General features: G+C 44.9%; 1 protein-coding gene across 1 annotated transcript in view; it reads right to left on the minus strand.

Moving 5' to 3' along the window:
- The window catches only part of LMX1B (LIM homeobox transcription factor 1 beta), a 230,816-nt gene that overhangs the window by 9,380 nt on the left and 200,509 nt on the right, over nucleotides 1–20,927 (minus strand). The window contains exons 3-5 of the mRNA XM_069609385.1: nucleotides 13,933–14,165; nucleotides 5,991–6,169; nucleotides 4,533–4,610 (exon numbers count right to left, since the gene is read on the minus strand). Of these exons, the coding sequence (XP_069465486.1) occupies nucleotides 4,533–4,610; nucleotides 5,991–6,169; nucleotides 13,933–14,165 (490 nt within the window). The remainder of the gene's footprint in view (nucleotides 1–4,532; nucleotides 4,611–5,990; nucleotides 6,170–13,932; nucleotides 14,166–20,927) is intronic.

Here is a 20,927-nt window from a genome sequence, read left to right on the forward strand (position 1 = left end):
GTGGAATCATAATTGGTTAGTCATGTGGGAGAACGGGTCGAGGGGCCTGTTCTTCCCACCCATCTGGCCATTACTGCATGGCAGTCCACAGGGCCAGGCAAAGTCTGCCAATGGTGGAAGAAGGCTGTGTGTCGTCCTAACCATGACTGTTTAGCAGGGATCCTCTTGAATCCAGCCATTCGGTGCACGTTTCACCAAAACTTCCAATGCACCACCGAAATAATGCCCTCTCTTTGATCCGCTCAAACCTGGTCTAAAAGTGCTAAACTGGCTGGGTTTTTATTGTGTTGAGCTCCCTCACAATTTCTAATGAGTGAACTAAATGTTTCAGTGACAAAATTCACAAAGGTAGGAGGGTGCCAGCATGGTTGAAGTCAATGCCATAAGCCCTATGTCATACATATACATTTTACTGGTGAGACGCTACTCCATGCGCTCCTTAACTCCCAAGTAAATGCAACATAGGCCTACAACAGGTAGGTTGGTTATAGGTACCAATAATATTCAAAATCCCTACTGGTGAATAAGTATACAACAAAGGAAATTAAATCATCAAAACAAAATGTTATTTTATGGTCATCAAAACAATCAATGCCGACATGCGTTTCGACCTTCACAAGGTCTTCATCAAGGCTTAGTTTTAGGCCTATACATTTTCAAATATGAAACCCAAAATCAAAACAAAAATGTGGGCATACACAACAAAACAGAACAAAATTAAAAATGTCAACGATCAAAATTTGTCAAAACACGAGCCACGTAAATGAGCTACATGTTATTGCACAATATGTCATAACACAAGGAGAGGGAGAAACCCATATCAGGGGAAGGGGAACAAGTTAGAAGAGCGAAACAGAAAAAATAAATCTAAAAGGTAATTTGTCATGCTGTCATAAATGAATCTCTGGTTATGTGTGGTAGTCCCACTATGAATGCATGCTTCATAAGTTGTGCCAACTGTGCTCACCGCCTCCCAAAAAATCAAATGATGCATCTTGCATGCAGGAAATCCATGCTATTTCCACCACCTCATAACACCCTCACTCTCTGTATGTGAAGTGAATGGCTAGTGAACACCTCCTAAACCAAGGAAAACCCATTGTGCTCATTGCCAGTGAATATACAATGCTCTGTTCATTCTAATGGGGTGAGAATTAAAGGAACACCTTTCATAATCACCAAAGGATGGCAATCCATCTATGCACTCATTAGTCCGGCTAGTTTGTGTTAAATACAAAGTTCTGGAAAAATCTGTGTGTCTAAAAGCATAAGGAAAGCACAAAGAACATGTATCAACTAATGGAATCTATCCTAATTGGCGGCTCGATTACCTGCAAAAGCAACCAACATACCGGAAAGTCGAAACACGTGTCGGCATTGATTGTTTTGATGACCATAAAATAACTTTTTGTTTTGTTGATTGGACTTCCTTTGTTGTGTACTTATTCACAAGTCTGGTGTAAAAGTGGGTGGTTTTTATCCCGGCACCACTGGTTTGCTAATTCTGATTCAGCGTGCCGAGTCGGAGGTGCTAGTGGATGGGGCCGCAGAAGCTTGGAGCATGTCCTCATGAAAATGTGGCACTGGCCATGTACCCATCATCAGTGGCGACAGCCAGAGTCTTCAGTCGGCAGTATTTTTACTACAGGTGAAAACCTCTCCCTGTCATAAGGACAGTGCAGCGAGAGCCCACCTACTGCCAGGTGGTCAGTACCACCCGTCTATGTCATGTGTTACAGTGCTCACTGGAACACTACACATTGCTACTCTGCCTTTATATTTCCAAGTGGCAAATTCATTTCCTCAACTCCACGCGCTCCTCCACATCCTGGCGGGGACTGCTGTGTTGTTGGATGAGTCCAATCGGCTCCTTGTGACGTCACATATGGGCGTGCCACTGGCTTTCATATCCTCCATTGACACAGGGAAATGCAACTTATTTGCAGGGAACTCAGTGATACCGCTGCCAGTTCCTGAGACAAGGGTCCTTGCAACACATTACAAACAGCACCCTAACCATGACTCACAACCCAGCGTGCCCATCGGGGGCCTGTGCCCATCGGGACCAGTTCCCAGTAAAACCCACCGGCCTTGCTGGAATGGCGAGCTGCTCCATCCTGAGCACCCAGCATGTATTTCTTTGCGTCCACTAAAATAAACCATGGCGGGAGAGTCTGGGGGAGACGTGGTTTATTTACAGTGAGTGTCCACACGAAACTGCCAGCTGGTTTGTTTTTTCTGCATGCCAATCACGTGGATTCTTCTAAGCAAGCTTCATTCATTCGGTTGGCATTACTGATGGCATGAATTAAAGCCTGTTTAGAAGCTTCGCTCGTCAGTCCGGGCCAATATTAAACACATCATTCTGCCATGTTTCATAAATAAACCGGAGTGTACGGAGAGTAGCCTGTGAAGATGGAATCATGATACCCAACAGTAAAGACGGTCATGTGTGCTCTGATGGGTCATACCCCATGCACTGGGATTGGTGGCTTTCTCATAAGGGGGCCAAGCGTAAGCTTTTCAGCTCGTTTGCATACCCACAGTGCATTGCTGGGTGTCTCTGATTGTAGCATGCTGGTTAATAGTTGGTGCTGGGCTAATGTGGCTTTTTAGTTGAAATGGTCTTTTGTATTATCACATATCTGGTAGAATGTCTTTTTTCAAACCCACCGTAATACTGATTGTCACTGCTTCTAATGATAACTTGCTCGTCAAGGCCACGCCGCATTTCTGTAGCTATGAACTGGTTGTCCTTAGACACCCAAAAGGTGTGAGATGTCTGCCTTCTCAGTAGTCACTTTGTATGAAGATACGCGAACCCTTTGTCTCGTTGGATCAGCGGAATAAGCAGCCCCAGAAAACTCTCAGGGCCTGTTTCATGGATCTTTTAGCATGATGGAAAGGGACTTTGCACTGCCAACTAAAACCCTGATTCACAGAGAGGTGCAAAGTGCATTTTTGCAGTGCAAAGTCACTTTCCACTGATGAAAATATACACTTTGCACCGCTCTGTGTATCAGGGTGTTGGCAGTGCAAAGTCACTTTGCACCGTGCTAAACGTTCCACGAATCAGGCCCTCAATGTGTCAGCATGCTTGCTAGAGGCCACTGCTGGTGGGAAGTTTTGCTTGTATGGGTTTGGGCTCTTGTAAAACAAAAGAGGTGATGGCTGGAAGGTTTGGAATTAATCCCGATCTCTGGCATTGCTCTCGGCAACCCTCCAGACCATTCTTCTTCACCTGCCAAGCCATTACTGAAGGGGAAAGACTGTGTGCAGATCAGGCTTGCTCCCACCAAACAAGGGGCAGGCCAGACCGAACCGCTTGGTCACATCCCTTCTCTGGGCTCTGCAAGGATAAAGGGCGATCGATGTGCACTGCTCTCTTAGTGCATAGGCGTGCAGCCGGAGAAAGCAGGAACCGTGGCCCATGAATACAGGGAAGAGGGGCACGAGGCTAAGCTTAGTTTGTTTTTCATTACACCATCAGTGTTTCTGGGAGAGGACCCCCACCCCTCAACCACTCAACAGCACCTCTCGATCCACGCGCGATTCGTCCTCCAGTGACCAGGGTTTCCTAACCTCTACTTAGTGCTTCTTTTGCATGAGTAGCTAAGACTAGTGCAGGGGTTTGCAACCTGTGTCTGTTCAGAGGTTTTCTACCACGACTCCCATGACCCCTCAACGTTGACTATGCTGACTAGGGCTGATGGGAGTTGGTGTCCAAAATATCTGGACAGTCAAAGGTTGCAGACCCCTGATATTGTGGTGTATGCATAACTGGAAATGTTGACCTGTAACCAATAAGTTGATTTTCGAGGGGACAGTGGCATAAACAATCCGCTTTCCTACATAACAACATCGTTTGATGTGCTTAGATAAAGGGTCACAATGCAATATTTTCTTTTCTGCTAATGCTTTTTGGGCAAAGGTTTATAATGGGAAATTTGAGATAAGCCCGCTCACATAACACATGTGTCTAAAATTGCATAGGAACTATTCAAGCCATGGTTCTCTGAATGGGCCACTCACCTGCTTTTTTGCAAAGATTCGCTGTTTTGTGTGTGTATGAAACCTCAAAACCACCACAAAACAACATTTCTGGAAAAGAATTACCAATGTAATAAGGGTATGATTTTTAAAAAGACACAGTTTTGGTTGCTTTTCTAAAAATTATTTTGAGGACCTTCAAAAAATACACATACTTCTTTGCAGAACAGGCTCAAACAGCTGATCTAAAATGCGAATGGCAGTATTGCAGTTGGTGGCAGCAAGCGTGAGCTAGCAGTTGTGGCAGGTCTCAGTTTGCTGTTTCCACTGGCTGCTGTTTCATCAAAAAATATTTATTTGACTACCCCCGGTGGTCACATCATGAACTGCAACATCAGATTTGATTATTTATAATCCTGCTAAAAATATAGGCTCTCAAGCCTCCGTCTTTGTTTAAGCTGCGAGGGACATGTGTTGGCATAGCCTTCGATGTTCACCCCCACCCTGTGCATTAAAAATAATTGCATGGCAATCATGCTTACCTTTGCTCTCTGGTTCTGAAACCAAACTTGAACAACCCGTACGCTGAGTCCCGTTTCTGCTGCTAATGTTTCTCTGACCTGTGCACGTGACAATTAAAAAGCGTAGTCAGCGACCCATTTTTATGCAATCAAACAGTTACATTTCACATTTCCACATGACTGAGAAGGTATGGGGTGTAAGGCAAAGAGCATCAGTAAGAGGATTGAGAGGTAAAAGCTTTGAGCCGGGATAAGTAGCAATCGACATGTTTCGGCTCTAGAGGATATAATACGGGTTTGGTGCATATCAAAACCACTGAAGAGGGGATACCATGGGCCAGTTTAATCTGAAAAAGCTGTGGTTGGTCTAAAACAATAGCGTATATTTCACTGAATCCAATTTCACCAAACTCAGAACTCTTAGAAATTGTATTTCTTCGAATTGGTTGGGTAAGTAGGTCAATTTTAAAACATAGATGGGTGGGGTAATGGGATAGGATAAAGTAGGGGCAAGTAGGGGCAGGGGGATCTCCCCCCTCTTAATAAAACAAAAAATTGAAGAAAAATATATTTAAATATTTTTCCTTTTGGTGTAGTGGATTCGGTGAAATCACGGACATTCGGTCTATACAGCCTCTGCTCAAACCAAAGTGAGTCTTTAGATCTCTTGCTCAAGGCATGGGGACCACTATTCTTCTGAGTCTGCATGTTACTTTAGCACTTTTTCCCCAACTCTCTCCATCCAACTCCTGGATTCGTCAAAGCCTTAATACATATTTTTTCAGATTTCATATATTAATTTGACAGATAGAATAATAGGAAGCTGGAGATTAAACTTTATTGAGGATGGAAATTGGCCTTTGCGTCAACAGAACTTGAATCTGCTCTGTGCAGATTTGAGCAAAAACGGTGTGGGATCAATCTAGACTGAACAGAATTTGGAGGGGAGGCCGGAACAAGCACTGAAGACTATGGATGCATGCCCACAACACATGTACAAACTGTGAGTAATTGAAGCTAGGACACAGATTGTAAAGACAAGCCCCAAATCCAGCCAATGACTGATTTCTGGGTCTGGGTTATGTTTTGATGGGTCAATGAATTTTTTAGTCCCTCACATTCCTAATTTTGAACCACACAGAATTAAGAATTCGTTCTAAACTCCCAATTTACAAAGCATTAACAGCTAATGGTTATGATCAAAGAGTCAATAACCTATTGGAGAAAATATGTACATTTTCAAAGCGTGTTGGAGTTTTAAAAACAGCCAAACACTTATGAAAATTATCTCGTGTTGCAAGTGTATTTAAAAAGTCTGTTTCCTACCATGCACTGTAAATTGATATAGCACATTTTTCAAAATACAGGTATTTGTATCAAACAATTTTATTCAATTAAGAACATGCATGGATATCTCTGATTTTTTTTTAAAGCAAATGGAAGACCCTTATATTGAGTATTTGTGCTGATGCTGCATACCTTCCTGCAGGGTTTGGAGGACACTTCGAAGGATGCTTTGAAGGCACGCCTCTGCTGCGTTGTCAGTATTGTTCTTGGACGCTTGGGCCTTCTTGGGTCTTTTCCATCGTCGCTGCCTTTCCCTTGAGTTGGCTGTCCTTTGCAGGGTTTGATGTCGCCATCTTCGTCGTCGCTTTTAACTGGTGATACAATATTAATCGAACATTGTCAATAACAATTAATACGGCATGTCCACTGATATTTGACATATACTATTTCATAAGGAAGGAAGCTAGATGTTTGGAAAGCTTTCAAATAATTTAGAAAAACTGTTTTAGCTGGACTTTTGGAACTCAACTATTTACCTCACCAATAGTTATATCATTTATTTTTGACAAGAGCTCATTGAATTGTGCACTTACTTTAAATCAGGGTTGTCCATCTCCAGACCTCGAGGGCGGGATCCATGCTGGGTTTTCAGGATACCCCTCAATAATATTTGTGAAATAAATGTGCATACAATGGCTCTAAATGTATGCACATTTTAGCTCATGAATATTAATGAGGGATATCCTGAAAACCTGTCGGGATTCTGGCACTCGATGCCTGGAGTTGGACAAGCCAGTGTTAAATAGATCATGTCTACTCATTTTCATATAGTACAGTGGAATCACTTTCTCGTTCTCTATGATTCAAATTCCGCCTAAAAAATATGACCATTTCTGAGACATTGAAGTAGAGAGGACATTTTTAAAAAATGATACAGAAGAAAAATCAAGCGCTTTGCAGAATGTGGGAGTACGATTTTAAGATGGCCGCCCGGGAGGGTAGCTCAGGGGCAACGTGCTCGACTTGGAAGCAGGAGGACAGGGAGCAATACAGGTTCGAGCCCCGGGTCTGCGCTTACAAACCTCTGGGTATTAAACACGTTATAAATAACCAATTACATATATAATTTCAGGGTTTGCCCTCATCAGTGTGTGGTTAGTTATTCAGGAAAAGGGCACTTTAAGAGATCGCCAATGTTTCCTTAGCTAATGGGAGCTCATGACAGTTTTGAACATACAAAGTGATTGTTTGGGGGCGGTCAGGAAAAGACTATGACCAAGTTCTGTACACACCTTAATGAACTCCAAATCCTGCTGAATATGTTTTCTTTCCATGACTTTCAGGTTTTCAAGGGACTTTCAGTTTTCCTTTTTTCTCTGTCTCACACTTAGGTTTGGTCTTAATGCCACCCAACACCGCCTAAACGTCTGTGTGGCGAGAGCCCTGCTTTCTCAATTAATCCTCCAGTGAAGTCACAAGTCTGAATTAAAGACATGTAACAATGATAGAGTCACGTCACTATTATAGGAACATCGAAATATGCCATGAAACACAGATGGCATCAGCTTTCCTCCAAAAACAACTAAAAACGAAAAGAAGCCCTAAAGTGCCATTCAAAAGAACAATAACAAGATATAGAGAAAAACTAAAAAGGTAAGGGTTGTTTTTAAAGAAAAAGTAAGGGCAGCAGAGCTGCACAATGACTAGTCATCCTCCGGAAAGTGAAGGCTGTTTAGAAGAAATTGCTTTGGATATGTCAGGGTTTGCGGCGAGTGTTGCTTTTGGCAGTTATTAAACACATAGGGCCTAATACGTGGGATTGTAAGCGCAGGGCACTGCCAACAAACACCCTGATTCCCACAGCGGTGCAAAGTGTATTTTTGCAGTGCAAAGTCACTTTGCACCAGTGCAACAGCACTTTGCACCGCGTCAAGTCCCAAGAATCACGACCATTGGGCCTTATTTACAAAGCGTTTTTCAATGGGATTGCACCATTGTTAAACGCGTTTGCAAATCAGGCCCATATCTGCTTCAGCCGAGCGCTCGCCTTTGTGTCACGTGAGCAATCGCGTTAGGATAACAGTCACATGATACACGCGTTTGTGTAGATAACCGCGCTGACTTCAGATGTAATGCAATATTGTGGCGGACCGCACTGCACACATACTGTAGCGCTCGCAGCCATAACATCTGGCCTGCAAACACAATGGGGCTGTGTTATCGGGCTGGGAAGGCAGACAGCTTTCCTTGGGACAGCGGCGTGTCAGAGTTCAAGGCTGCCAGGTGAATGCTGATGTTGCCCAGGTGCCTAGTGCTACTGCCGTAAGAAACACGGGGTTTCCCGTCCCTTCAGCAACCAGTGTGCGGGCTTCATTGGTGGAAGTGGTATTCTAAAGGCAGGGCTTTAAGTGGGGTAAGAAATCGAGGGGGGGCCCTCGTTTGGGGGCGTGGCTTGTGGGAGGGGCGTGGCCTAAAAAGTACGCACATCGTAGGGTATACACACAAACATATATAAATGTTATATATTTGTGTGCGTACCTTACTATGGTGTGTGTACTGTGCAAGCCATGTTTTCTAAACATGGAAATATGTAACATATCTCTATGTTTAGAAAAGATGGCTTGCACAGTACACACACCATAGTAAGGTACGCACACAGATATATAACATTTATATATATTTGTGTGCATACCCTACGGTTTGCCTAGTTTTCAGGCCATCTTGTTTAAACATTTCGGTTTATAAAAGATGGCTTCGAAAGTACACAATTCAAGCCATCTTTTATAAAGCTTTGACTACGGACAAAATTGTCCGTCGGCAAAGCTTTATAAAAGATGGCTTGAAATGTGTACTTTCAAAGCCATCTTTTATAAACCTCGAAATATGTCGAGGAATCCCCAGGTTCGCCGAGGGTTAAAGAAACCTCGGTGACCTGTGGAAACAAAGGGATAGTAACTGCCTCTGGTGACCTCTCGCGCGAGGGGTCACCAGATACAGTTATTGTGGCTGACGGAAGTGGCAGCGAGGCACAGCGTCACTGTGGTAGGCTGCCACTTTTGTCAGATCACCTGACTTCATGGCAGGCGCATGCATCTCCCGTCGCCGCTGCGGCCGCGACGGGATAATGCATCCCGCCAATGTTGCGGGCGGTGGGACGGGGCCCCGGCAGGGCCCTGGATCAGCCCCACTTTTTGGAGACTGCCGGGGCCCGGCCCCGGCAGGCCCCGGCCCACTTTAAGCACTGTCTAAAGGTTACCCCTCTTCCGCATAATACACAAATACGCTTTGAAAATGCACGCCTTTTCCTACATCAGTAATAAAATATAGATTGAAATGTTTAATGCCGGTCCACAGGTCTCCTTCAGTCCAAGGCCTTTAGTTTGCTCTGATGCAGGAAGACATTCTGGACTTGCGGGTTCACTTCTTGCATTACATTTCCAAAGTTTGAGAACTTGAAGAACGGAGATCTGAAGGAAAATGTTTGCGACTCATAGAAAAGAGAACGGCATGGGCCCGAATCCTGGCACTTTTCGTGCAAAGTGACTTTGCACTGCCAACAAACAGCCTGATTCACAGAGCGGTGCAAAGTGCATTTTTGCAGGGCAAAGTCACTTTGCATTGCAAACGTACTCTTTTCACTGTGAATTTGGCCCATTCAGCAAGGTGCAAAGAGAACTTTTGCAGTGCAAAGTACTTTGCAGCGCAAACATACACTTTGTAGTTCAAAGCGAGTTTGCACTGTCAAAATACACGTTGCACTGCTCTGTGAATCAGGGTGTTTGTTGACAGTTCAAAGTCACTTTGCACGAAAAATTCCATTCATTTTGCCAGTCACTTTGCACTGCGCTACAAATTCCATGAATCGGGCACGCTGCGTGTTGTGGCATGCAGCGCAGGGCTTCGTGCAGCGCAAACGCAGTGCTGAATTGTTCTTGGCCCAGGGGGCAGAATCACTCAAAGTATTCTAAACTTACCCTACATCAGCAGCAGGACCCAGGTTCGGTCCCTCAAGAGACCAAACCAGGTGTCTGGAATAGTAATGATGATGCAAATAGCTCAAGTTTTGACTCACTGCATTCAAACACATTTTGAATGAATATTCTGAAAACCTGGGTCTGGAGCTCTGGACTTGGAGAACGCAGCACTACTTGCTTTTGACTAAATGTACCACCCCTGTACCTAGGTTTCCTGTAAGTAACAGCGCCTCAATGCCCTTGGGCTGTTTGTGCGCTATATAAATGTAATCAATAAATAAATAAATAAATAAATACATGTGTGGTATGGCGTGCAATAAAAGTCAACATGTATACGTGTGGACTCTCCTTCGGAACTGTCGGACCTTCAGGGCTGAATGATTCAGGGCCCCTTTGAACTTTACAACAAAATGGCCGCCTGCTGTCTTGCAGGATAAGCAGAAATGTGCATTTGAATGTCTGGTGCAGTTTTTATTTCCACGCACGGGACAATAATACATCGAAAGCAAAAGAAGGGAAGCTCTGGCATTGGGCCAATGTGTTCTCTTCCTGAGATATATTACAGCCCGGGAAAAGCTCATCCACTCATGGTGGGGCGCTCCACCGGCCCTGCTGAAGAGAAAGAAGCGCGCTGTGCCAGAAGCTCGCGGGCATCAGCTTTCAGATCCTCAGTGGTCTGGCATAGGGTTTCTTAGATAACAGGAGCAGCAGCTATTTGGACACTATCTTAGAAGGATGAAATGCTGAGTAGGCCATGCTGGGTTTAGTTTACGTGGTCAGCTTTTAGGGCATAGATGTCTGCAGCAGGCGTGGAACCCACTGAGCTATTTTACCCGAGACACAGAAAACTGAATTCGAACTTCCCATTGTACCGGCAAATGTCTCCTTCCGGGTTCATGACACGTGAGGCCATTTTCTCTGCTTCCCTTTTCTCTACACAGCTAGTAGACGTCTCCTTCGAGGCGCACTATTAATGGCCGTGACATGCCTTCCTGGCTCCACTGGCTGGATTGTTTCATTGTTGTTTTTATACTCTAATGCTGCATGTGGACATTTTACAGTGCAACGCGTTATATTACGGCACTGCTCCTAGAAGGCCATAACCTTGTTTGGAAACACCAGGCCTCTCAGGCATTACCCATTCTTTGTAGGACATGTTTCATGCAGAGCTGTGGAATATTACTATGGACGCCTCCGCGGGCCTGAAATAGACATGGGCGCGGCCATTACAAAGAGGGAGTATAATGCAAAGGACTACAGCAGACTTCTCCAGCAAAACCTTGATGATGTGTGACCTGTTTTCACCCTCTCAGCTCGTTTCGGTGGCATTGAGCAGATGTCCACATGGCCGCCACGTGGCACACGAGCACTGGGGCTGGGGCGGGAGGGGGGGGCGGCCTTGGGTTGCATGGAGCCCACGCCTTTGATTCGAACAAGAGTTGCCTCAAGCCAACTGGCTGTGCTGGGTCTCTGTGTTATGAAAGGTCGACAGGATAAGAAGTATTTTCCGATGCATCGACAAGGATTAAACAAGAGATGTCGATGTAAATCCACGAGACGGTTTTCTGGGCCTGGAGTTCCTGTGAGTGAAAACAGAATGTCCAATCAGAGTGCTATCCCTGTATTATTAGTATTAATATTATTTAAGCGGGTCAGATAGCGCAGCGATCTAAGCGCTTGCCCTTGATATCTGTGTGCAGCCTGCAGTGGGATGTTCGAATTCCTGCAGGGTCAACTTTCATGCTTCCGAGGCCGATAAAATGAGTACCACTCTGTGGGATAATAATGCCTTCTGTTATTTGACCACTCGGAGATGTTTAGCGCTATATTGGATTAAGGCACAATATAAACAATAAAATACAAAATACAATTAATATTATTACGGTATTTATTGAGTGTGGGCCTAGTTTCGAGAAGCAACAACACGATTTACAGAGGTAAGAACAGAGGGTAGGATACAGAGGGGCACAGAGGGGGGCTCATTCTAGTGGGACAGGCCTAGCATCCGCTACTTCACTTATAAGGGCCAGGCATAGCATTGTCTGCTTTCATTTTAGGGACTAGGTATAGGATTGTCTGCTTTACTTCCAGGGACCAGGTATAGGATTGTCTGCTTTACTTCTAGGGACCAGGTATAGGATTGTCTGCTTTACTTCCAGGGACCGGGCATAGGATTGACTGCTTTACTTCCAGGGAAAAGGCATAGCATTGTCTGCTTTCATTTTAGGGACCAGGCATACGATTGTCTGCTTTACTTCCAGGGACCAGGTATAGGATTGTCTGCTTTACTTCCAGGGACCAGGCATAGGATTGTCTGCTTTACTTCCAGGGACCAGGTATAGGATTGTCTGCTTTACTTCCAGGGACCGGGCATATGATTGACTGCTTTACTTCCAGGGACCAGGCATAGCATTGTCTGCTTTCATTTTAGGGACCAGGTATAGGATTGTCTGCTTTACTTCCAGGGACCGGGCATAGGATTGACTGCTTTACTTCCAGGGAAAAGGCATAGCATTGTCTGCTTTCATTTAGGGACCAGGCATACGATTGTCTGCTTTACTTCCAGGGACCAGGTATAGGATTGTCTGCTTTACTTCCAGGGACCAGGTATAGGATTGTCTGCTTTACTTCCAGGGACCAGGCATAGCATTGTCTGCTTTCATTTTAGGGACCAGGCATACGATTGTCTGCTTTACTTCCAGGGACCAGGTATAGGATTGTCTGCTTTACTTCCAGGGACCAGGTATAGGATTGTCTGCTTTACTTCCAGGGCCCAGTTATAGGATTGTCTGCTTTACTTCCAGGGACCAGGTATAGGATTGTCTGCTTTACTTCCAGGGACCGGGCATAGGATTGACTGCTTTACTTCCAGGGAAAAGGCATAGCATTGACTGCTTTAATTTTAGGGACCAGGCATAGGATTGACTACTTTACTTCCAGGGACCAGGTATAGGATTGTCTGCTTTACTTCCAGGGACCAGGTATAGGATTGTCTGCTTTACTTCCAGGAACCAGGCATAGGATTGTCTGCTTTACTTCCAGGCACCGGGCATAGGATTGACTGCTTTACTTCCAGGGAAAAGGCATAGCATTGTCTGCTTTCATTTTAGGGACCAGGCATACGACTGTCTGCTTTACTTCCAGGGACCAGGGACCAGGTATAGGATTGTCTGCTTTACTTCCAGGGACCAGGTATAGGATTGTCTGCTTTACTTCCAGGGACCAGGCATAGGATTGTTTGCTTTACTTCCAGGCACCGGGCATAGGATTGTCTGCTTTGCTTCCAGGGAAAAGGCATAGCATTGACTGCTTTAATTTTAGGGACCAGGCATAGGATTAACTACTTTACTTCCAGGGACCAAGCATAGGATTATCTGCTTTACTTCCAGGCACCAGGCATAGGAGTGTCTGCCTTGCTTCTAGAGGACAGGCATAGCAACATCTAATTTACTTCCAAGGACCAGGCATAGCATTATCTGATTTACGTCTAGGAACCAGGCAAGACACATTGAACTCACGTCTATCTCATTCCCCTCCTTTTATAATCGCACACATCCTAATCTTGGATTCAGTCTCTTCTTGATGGCAGTCTCAGAAGTATTTTTCAGGAATCTACCATTGGTGCCATGAACAGATCTTGTGGCGATTTGACCCTACCTATCCACCAGGTTTGCACGAGTGCGCTCTTGAGCGTGTGCATCTCTCTATCAGATCATCCACATACAGTGGCCTAGTATGCATCCATATTAATATAAAGTATTTCCCACTGCCGGAGTCCATCCCTGCATCTGCAAACCCCTTTCCCGCTTTCCCTTCCTCTTACTTCATCCTTGCTCATGCTCCCCTTCCCAGCAAAGTCTGGGTAACCAGCAGGGGTGTTGCTAGGTCTGGAAAAGATCCGGGGCCTCGCTAATGTCGGGACTGTCGGGACTCTGGCCTGGCCAGCCTTTTGGTTGTAGCCCCTGAGCTTGTACCCGGGGCTACAACCAAAGGACCTGGGGCAATAGCCCCACAGGTCCTCCCTAGTGACACCTCCGGTAACCACTCAGGGGGCACAATATGTCACAGACAAGGTTGCAACACCTTGAATTGACTACAGTTCTTATTCCGCACAGTACAAAATCATAGCAATGCAACATAACATAAAAAGCAGGTGTTACCTGAGTCGGAGTCGTCGGGGCTGACGGAGCTTAGCAAGTCCTTTTCCTTTTCGTAGTCGCTCTTACAGAGCAACTGTCCTTCTTTCAACACAAATTCGTCCCCTTTCCGCAACTGTCGCTCGCAGACACAGCAGCAGAAGCAGCTCAGGTGGTAGACGCTTTCCAGGGCTCTCATAACAAACTCTGTTGGCGCAATTTTTTCCATACAGCCGCTGCACTTCGCCGCAAACATTCTGAAAAGAGAAGAAACCCAGGGTGAATTAACAGCTGCAATTGACTTGCGAAATCTCTGGGTAAAGACAAGGTGGCCATTCACAGCCTTAAGTGGCCCTTGGAGCGTGAGCCAATTTTCTGATGGCGGTTATCATTGCGGCACGCTCATTATCTTTGTGGCCAGTTTGAGTTCAATTGGCACAGTCACCACTTCCAAGTTATTTGAGTCCGGAAGTGTAGACTGACCCACATCAAATAGCATCACCTGGTGTCTCCCACCTGACTAATTACCATGTTGGGCCAATTTACGGGAAGCTCAGGAAATGACACCAACATGGCGGCGGTTGGAGAGTCCAAGCAGTAAAACAAACAGGTACAGAGTTCTAGAACAGACCAACCTAGCTCTTTAGCAAACTGGAAAGGGGTTAGAGGTATGAATGCAACACACTTTGGAAAGAGGGTTGCGAGACACGTAACCACTTCTCTCTGGAACCGATTGTCATGGCCATGTGTTAAAAGCCCTATGCGACAGCAGGCCACAAGGGGGCATAATTACCCATGGGGTTATATATAGATAGTAAGAATAGCCATGTCCTATGGACTTTCACTTCTGGGAGCTGGGCGGGATTTTGTCCACAGATGTAGAGCCTTCACTAAAGCTTTTATTGGCCAGAGGTCAAAGTGGGCGGGAACTAAAGGATATGACGTTCCCTTACTTTTTGGGTAAATCAGCCAAGGTACCCTTACTTTATTTGACCAAAGGCACGGTTCCAAGACAGCAGTGAAGCACACCTTTATGTATTAATTCATTTTTTGTTGTAACAATTAGTTAATACAAACTTTAATTACAAAACAAAAACAAATACCATCACAAAAGACATCCCTAAAAGGAAAAAATACATAAGTCCAACCAAACACATAGAACCAGTCATGAGTATTCTTCGATCATTTGTGAAGGACGCTTATAGCAACTTCCCGCTCGCCCATTTTATGATTTTCCAAAATGATTCCTTATCAAAAATTGGCCCGACTTAATAGTTCATTTGTTAGAATACAGCATCCATATGATTCGAATCAGTTAAGAGACTTATCCCTACTCCAAAAGATTTTCAAGGAAATCAATCACTGCACAGGTTTATCATCACATTGTTACCAGTCAACAGCATCCACCACTATTAATCCAGATTAGTGTCAGGAGGTCCACATCTGCCCAAAAAACATAACCGTTGTGTAGTTATTGTGGGACATTGCATGATTGGATGTTTTAATGATTCTATTTCAGTTGTGCAAAATCAACAACAATTGTCACCAGTCTTTAGATCGTGTCTCCTCCATAGAATTTCTTTAGTTTTGTAGACGTTCAGGTGTAGCCTCGGAAACCTATTCCGATGCCATTGTGAAGGAAATCTTGACAGGTATCTTGGAAGTTTGTCTAGGCAATTGCATGACAGACCTAGATTCAAGGATGACGACATTGACATGCACAGTTTTTCATGGAAAGCTAGTTCCACCGTGTTAGATTTTTCTTTGCAAGTTGGGGCATTGCTATTACCATCTGCCATGAGATATCAGCTGTCTCTAAAATTTTCCTGATTTTATTTTCCCATGCCAGGAGAATTCCTGCGTGAGGATTCTTTAGTGTTGATTCAAAAATCTTGTACGCTGGTGCTATGTTTGACAGGTGTATTTTGCGTAAAGCTGCGATTGATTTCCATTGAATGGTTCCATGTAGTGCTTCCAAGTCCAGTTCATATGTTAGTGCAACAATCGAAGTGCTGCTTGGGAGTCGCAGAACTTTTTTCCAAAATTGGCCTTCCAGTACGGCCCAAATTCGGCTGTCAATGTTCCATCCTGCTTCTGCCCCATACGTAATTACAGGGATTACTTTCTGTATATAGAAGGTCCGTAGTGGCAAGAGCGTGAATTTACCGTATTCAAAATGTAACTTTTGTCCTTGCATTGCTAGTATGGACATACGATATTTCAACTTAGCCACCCAAGCTGATTCACAGATCGAGCTATTTATGTGCACACCCAGATATCAGATTGCTGATACAGTCTCAATTGGCTCACCTGCTGCAGTCCATTTAAATTGGTTAGAATTCTTTTGATTGCTGTTCCAATTGCCATAATTTAGGATTTCTTTATGTTGATCGCAAGGTCGTTTTCTTGAAAATATGAGACCACGTTGGTCAGAAGTCGTTGCAGACCAATTTGGGTTACGTCGAATAGTACGATATCGTCTGCATAGTATGCCCAACTGTATTAATTAATTAACTAACTTCTCCCCTAGAGGGGATTTGAACACCATACTGTGCTATCTTGCAGGTGCTGGGCTGCTCGTGTTCATTTCTATAGACTGCCTGGGACATAACGCTCATTGCCGAGCAGTCAAAAAGTCTCACCGGGCACTGATCTTATGCAATTAATCATGGATTGCTGCAGACACAGTGTCTGTATAGGCGAGATGTGTGTGGCTAACTTTGTTCGCGCTTTGCCCACTGTTATTGGCCCAGTTGTAATGCGGGTGAAGTAATTTTCTATAGAGTGGGCATAGCTCAAGGACCAGCAGCTCGCCCTACACACAACCTTCATTGTAGATGGGGCATCTCGAAGAGGTCAAGCAGTGCATAAAATATCATGGGATTATGCGTGTCCAGTGAAGACTGCATTTCAGAAACTGGGATGTGATGTGGGAGGGAGTGGAACATCTGCATTTGGGGCATTGCACTGTAGAACTGGCTTGAGCAAAACCTATGCCTTTGAGCTAATTTGCATACCCACAATGCTTTGCTCAGTGGCTCTGAATTGGAAGTACAATTCTAGAGATGCCTGGAGGGTAGTGTGTGGCAAGTGTGGCTTGTTAGCTGAAATGGCCTACTTTACTATCACACGTCCAGTAGATGGGATTTTCCTCATTATTCTTTAAACATGCACATACTTATTTACTTTAAGGTGCATTTATCTAAAGTTAAAATTATTTGTTTTGTTCAGACCCGACTCGGGGATTAGAACCCTGATCTCAATGTTTCAAGGACAGCAAAGTAGCTACTCCTAGAGCAAGTCTCTTTCTCACTTGAAACTTGTACACTATCCATAAAACAATCCTCGGCTGCCATTTTGTTTCCCAGATTAGCAAAGATGTTTTCATGAAAATGGCGAATGTTTTTTTTTTCCTTTTTTGATTTTCATAATTAATGGGCCTGTTGCTGTAATACCCTGCATGTGTTTTGAATTAATTGCCTCTTATGTATAGGTTTTTGATGTTCTTCTTTCTGAATATTCAACAATAAAAAATTAAAAAGGGGCAATGGCTGTCTGTGGGTGCGACATGGTTTTATGTAAGGGTGAGAACATGTTCTGGTGCACCGGTGCACCGCACACTATGTCGATTGCATATTTACATCATATATATATTCCTAGAAGAAATGGCAGCAGTAGCATAAAAAAGTAGCAGAAGGCATATTGGCTCTCAATGGTCCCGGACACTTGCAACTCAACCAATCAAAGGGTATTTGCTGGCTTGGGCATTGCACGAGTACACACAAAATACACTACCTTCCATATGCAGCCAAAATATACATACAAAAAACCATCTTGTGTTTCACATCACATATAAAATACAACCTCATATAACGAATTCCCCCCAAAATATTCAATAAATAAACTCCATCAATGATTTGATGAAGTAAAAGCAGCTCATGGGAATCCCGCAACTTCAGAAGGCGCTTCCTCTGGGAAGGATAAAGCAGGAGTAGACTGGCCTATAGAGAACTCTGGAGATTTCCCGGTAGGCCTCTGCAGCCTGGGCTGCGGTGGACTGGCCTATAGAGAACTCTGGAGATTTCCCGGTAGGCCTCTGCAGCCTGGGCCTCTTTTGTGTGATATTTCCACATTTTCTCATAGGAAAAGGGTTGGACCTGCTGAAAATCTGTAATGTGGGGCCCCTTTGAAAATTATTTCCAGAGCCTCTTTTGGTTCCCCCAGTCCAGCCCTGGGATAAAGTGCTGCATATCGCACTGTGTTTTGCCCGCTAGTGTTGCAGATTAGCTATCGCGTCTATGTATGACTTGTTTGCCTACTTTAACTGATGCCCACTGTAGTTTGCTCCTTAGCACTGTATGTTTCTTCAAGGTGATTCATTGGACTTTGACTAATTGCTCCCCCACTCTAGTTGGCTCCTTAGCTGCTAGAATAATTATTTGCCCACAGTATAAAGTGGGTGCCTCAACACTAGTGTCTGCACTTCTTCATGCCAAATCACCGTGGGCCCGATTCATGCAATATTTGCCCGGTTCAAAGTGAATTTGCACCGCCGACACAAACCCTGATTCGATTCATGGAACCATGCAAAGTGTATTTTTGTGTCTGCAGTGCAAAGTCACTTTCCAGCAGTGCAAAGTCATTTTTCAGGAGTGCAAAGTCACTTTTCAGCAGTGCAAAGTCACTTTGAACCATGCAAAAAAATCTATGAATCGGGCCCACAATCCCTGATTCATGGACCCGTGCAAAGTGTATTCAGTACCGCAATAGGCTCAATTGGAGGGTTCAGCGGGCGGGGGGGAACTCTGATATTTATTTATTTGAATGTTTATAAAGCGCCAACACGCCCATAGGCCTCAGAGCGCACATCGCTCTCACTGTCAACCGGAAAAAGCTTTGTCAACCCTTACGCTTTTATAGATCACTCCGGTACAGGGTTTTTATATTGTGGTAGTCTTAAAAAACCACAGAAGCTGCGGTAAAACCTCCGGTTGAGATACCAGTAAATAGCCCACGAGGAGGGGGAGCAGGCCCTTAAGAGAGCAAAGAGAAAGCACCGGGCATGTCAAGCTCTACAACTGTCGAACCCTACACATGTCAAGCCCTGATGCAGAACGACGGGCCCGTAACTTGTAGATGAATTTGTTTCAGATGGCAGCCAGCCATAACAACGAGGAAACGCAACCCTTCCGCGCACCTGATGCCTCCATTGAAGCCTGGGCCCCAGTCCCAATGGGGAAGTCAATCCAACAGTGGAGGAGGAGAATTGTACAGCAGAAGAGTTAGCAGGCAGTTAAAAACGCTGCTCCCACTTAACTCCTTAAACCTGCCCGGCTCAGTTAAGTTAAGCCAGCGTCTTTTGTCTGGAAGGTGTCGTTGTGATGGCGCGCGCTATAGGAATTTGGGGCTTAGCTGAGCTGGTGTGAAGGCATTTGACTCCTCTGGTCGACAGCGGGGCCTTCATGGGTCAGTGGCCCTCCATGGACGGATATAAGCAGGGATGGTACCAGCTCAGCAGGAGGTGGCCACATTCAGTTGCCTGGAATGTCGGCTTGGGCTTCCCACTTGAAAAGGGCTCCGAGTCCAGTAGTCACGCTCTGAAACAGCTTTGTTGCACTTTGATGCATTAGAAAACAACAATTAATAACTAAAATGCATTGTCCTTCCCTTTCACCATCACTTGTGCTAATGCCTGATCAAAATATATATATTTGACTTATTTTACTGGTACTGTGTGATGCGTATGTTCTACAGGTTGGGGACAGCTCAGGGGTAACACACTTGTAACATAGGTTCGAGTCCCGGTCTGGCACTTAGAAGTTGCAGGAGAATTGTAATAGGTGCGATATAAATCAATAGTAGTAACAATCATATAATATGTTGGGTATGTGTCGCCCTTATCTTAAACACTTATTCATGGCACGCAGTCAGCAATAACACATAATTGTGCGTCAGTTCCATCCACAAAATTTTGAATTCATCAGTCCACTTGTGAAATTGAAAGCTCGACATTGTGTGTCCAATTCATGGAAAAGTGCGCATTTTTCCCCACATTTGCAGTGCGCCAAGAACGACACTGCGTGAGCCTTCGCGCAGTATTAAAAATGCACGCCCTGCATATTCATGGATTCCATTGCACAAAGTAACCATATTCGTAAGTCGCACCTGGAACGCCCTAACACGCCCCTACGCAGAGCATAAACAGCCAGCAAAGCCACATCTGCGTGTTCAACCAGGCGCGATTACATGCACCCTTGAAACAGTGCGTGGGGTACCCTGCAAGCAGGCTTGCATCTCGGGGACCCTGTGCAGGGTGCCCCGCACACTGACAACCTGTGGCTGATTTTTTTGTAACTTGAAAACTCATAAAATCTGCGTGCGAACCCCCGTAAACTGTTCCTGCACCCGGCTAGACTGCGTACGCGCACCCCTAACTTAGATCGGGACCCCGTCTGCATGCATGCATGCTAAATCCAACATGCAATCCCACCTCTGCACTGCGATTCTTATGCACAAGTGTCTGTACGCCTGCCTTCGGGTGGCATAGGGATCGCAGGATTTGTGTGCCCATTTCTCTGCCAAGAGGCGGCGCGGGTGGTTCCATGAATGCATGTCATTTAGCACAATTGTGGGCATGCGAGGGACTGCCTGCGGGCTGTCCCTCGTAACGCCCACTTTTTTGTATGTTCTTCCCTATTTTCAGTGTCACGCCCTCCTCCCAGCCCTTCTGCGCAAGCCACGTGTACTCGTCATTTATCTTCAATCATGTACTGGAATGTGGTTATCAGCCGTAGGGTCATAGCCATAATGTCAGTAATGTATGGAAAAAAGGCAGAGTGCCATAAATGGGCAATTACTGTCAATCTCTGAGTTCTGAGACAGTATCAGTCCTTCCCGGTGAGATCGAGGTACTGTTATAGCACCCCACTTTTCCTATCCCATCTCAAGCGGTGTCAATGGTGTTATCAGTTGCACACTGTGTCTACCGTGCAACTCGCACTGCACATTTGAATAATCTG

Source organism: Ambystoma mexicanum, chromosome 8, assembly GCF_040938575.1.
Source record: "Ambystoma mexicanum isolate Mex_15411 chromosome 8, UKY_AmexF1_1, whole genome shotgun sequence".
Lineage (NCBI taxonomy): Eukaryota > Metazoa > Chordata > Amphibia > Caudata > Ambystomatidae > Ambystoma > Ambystoma mexicanum.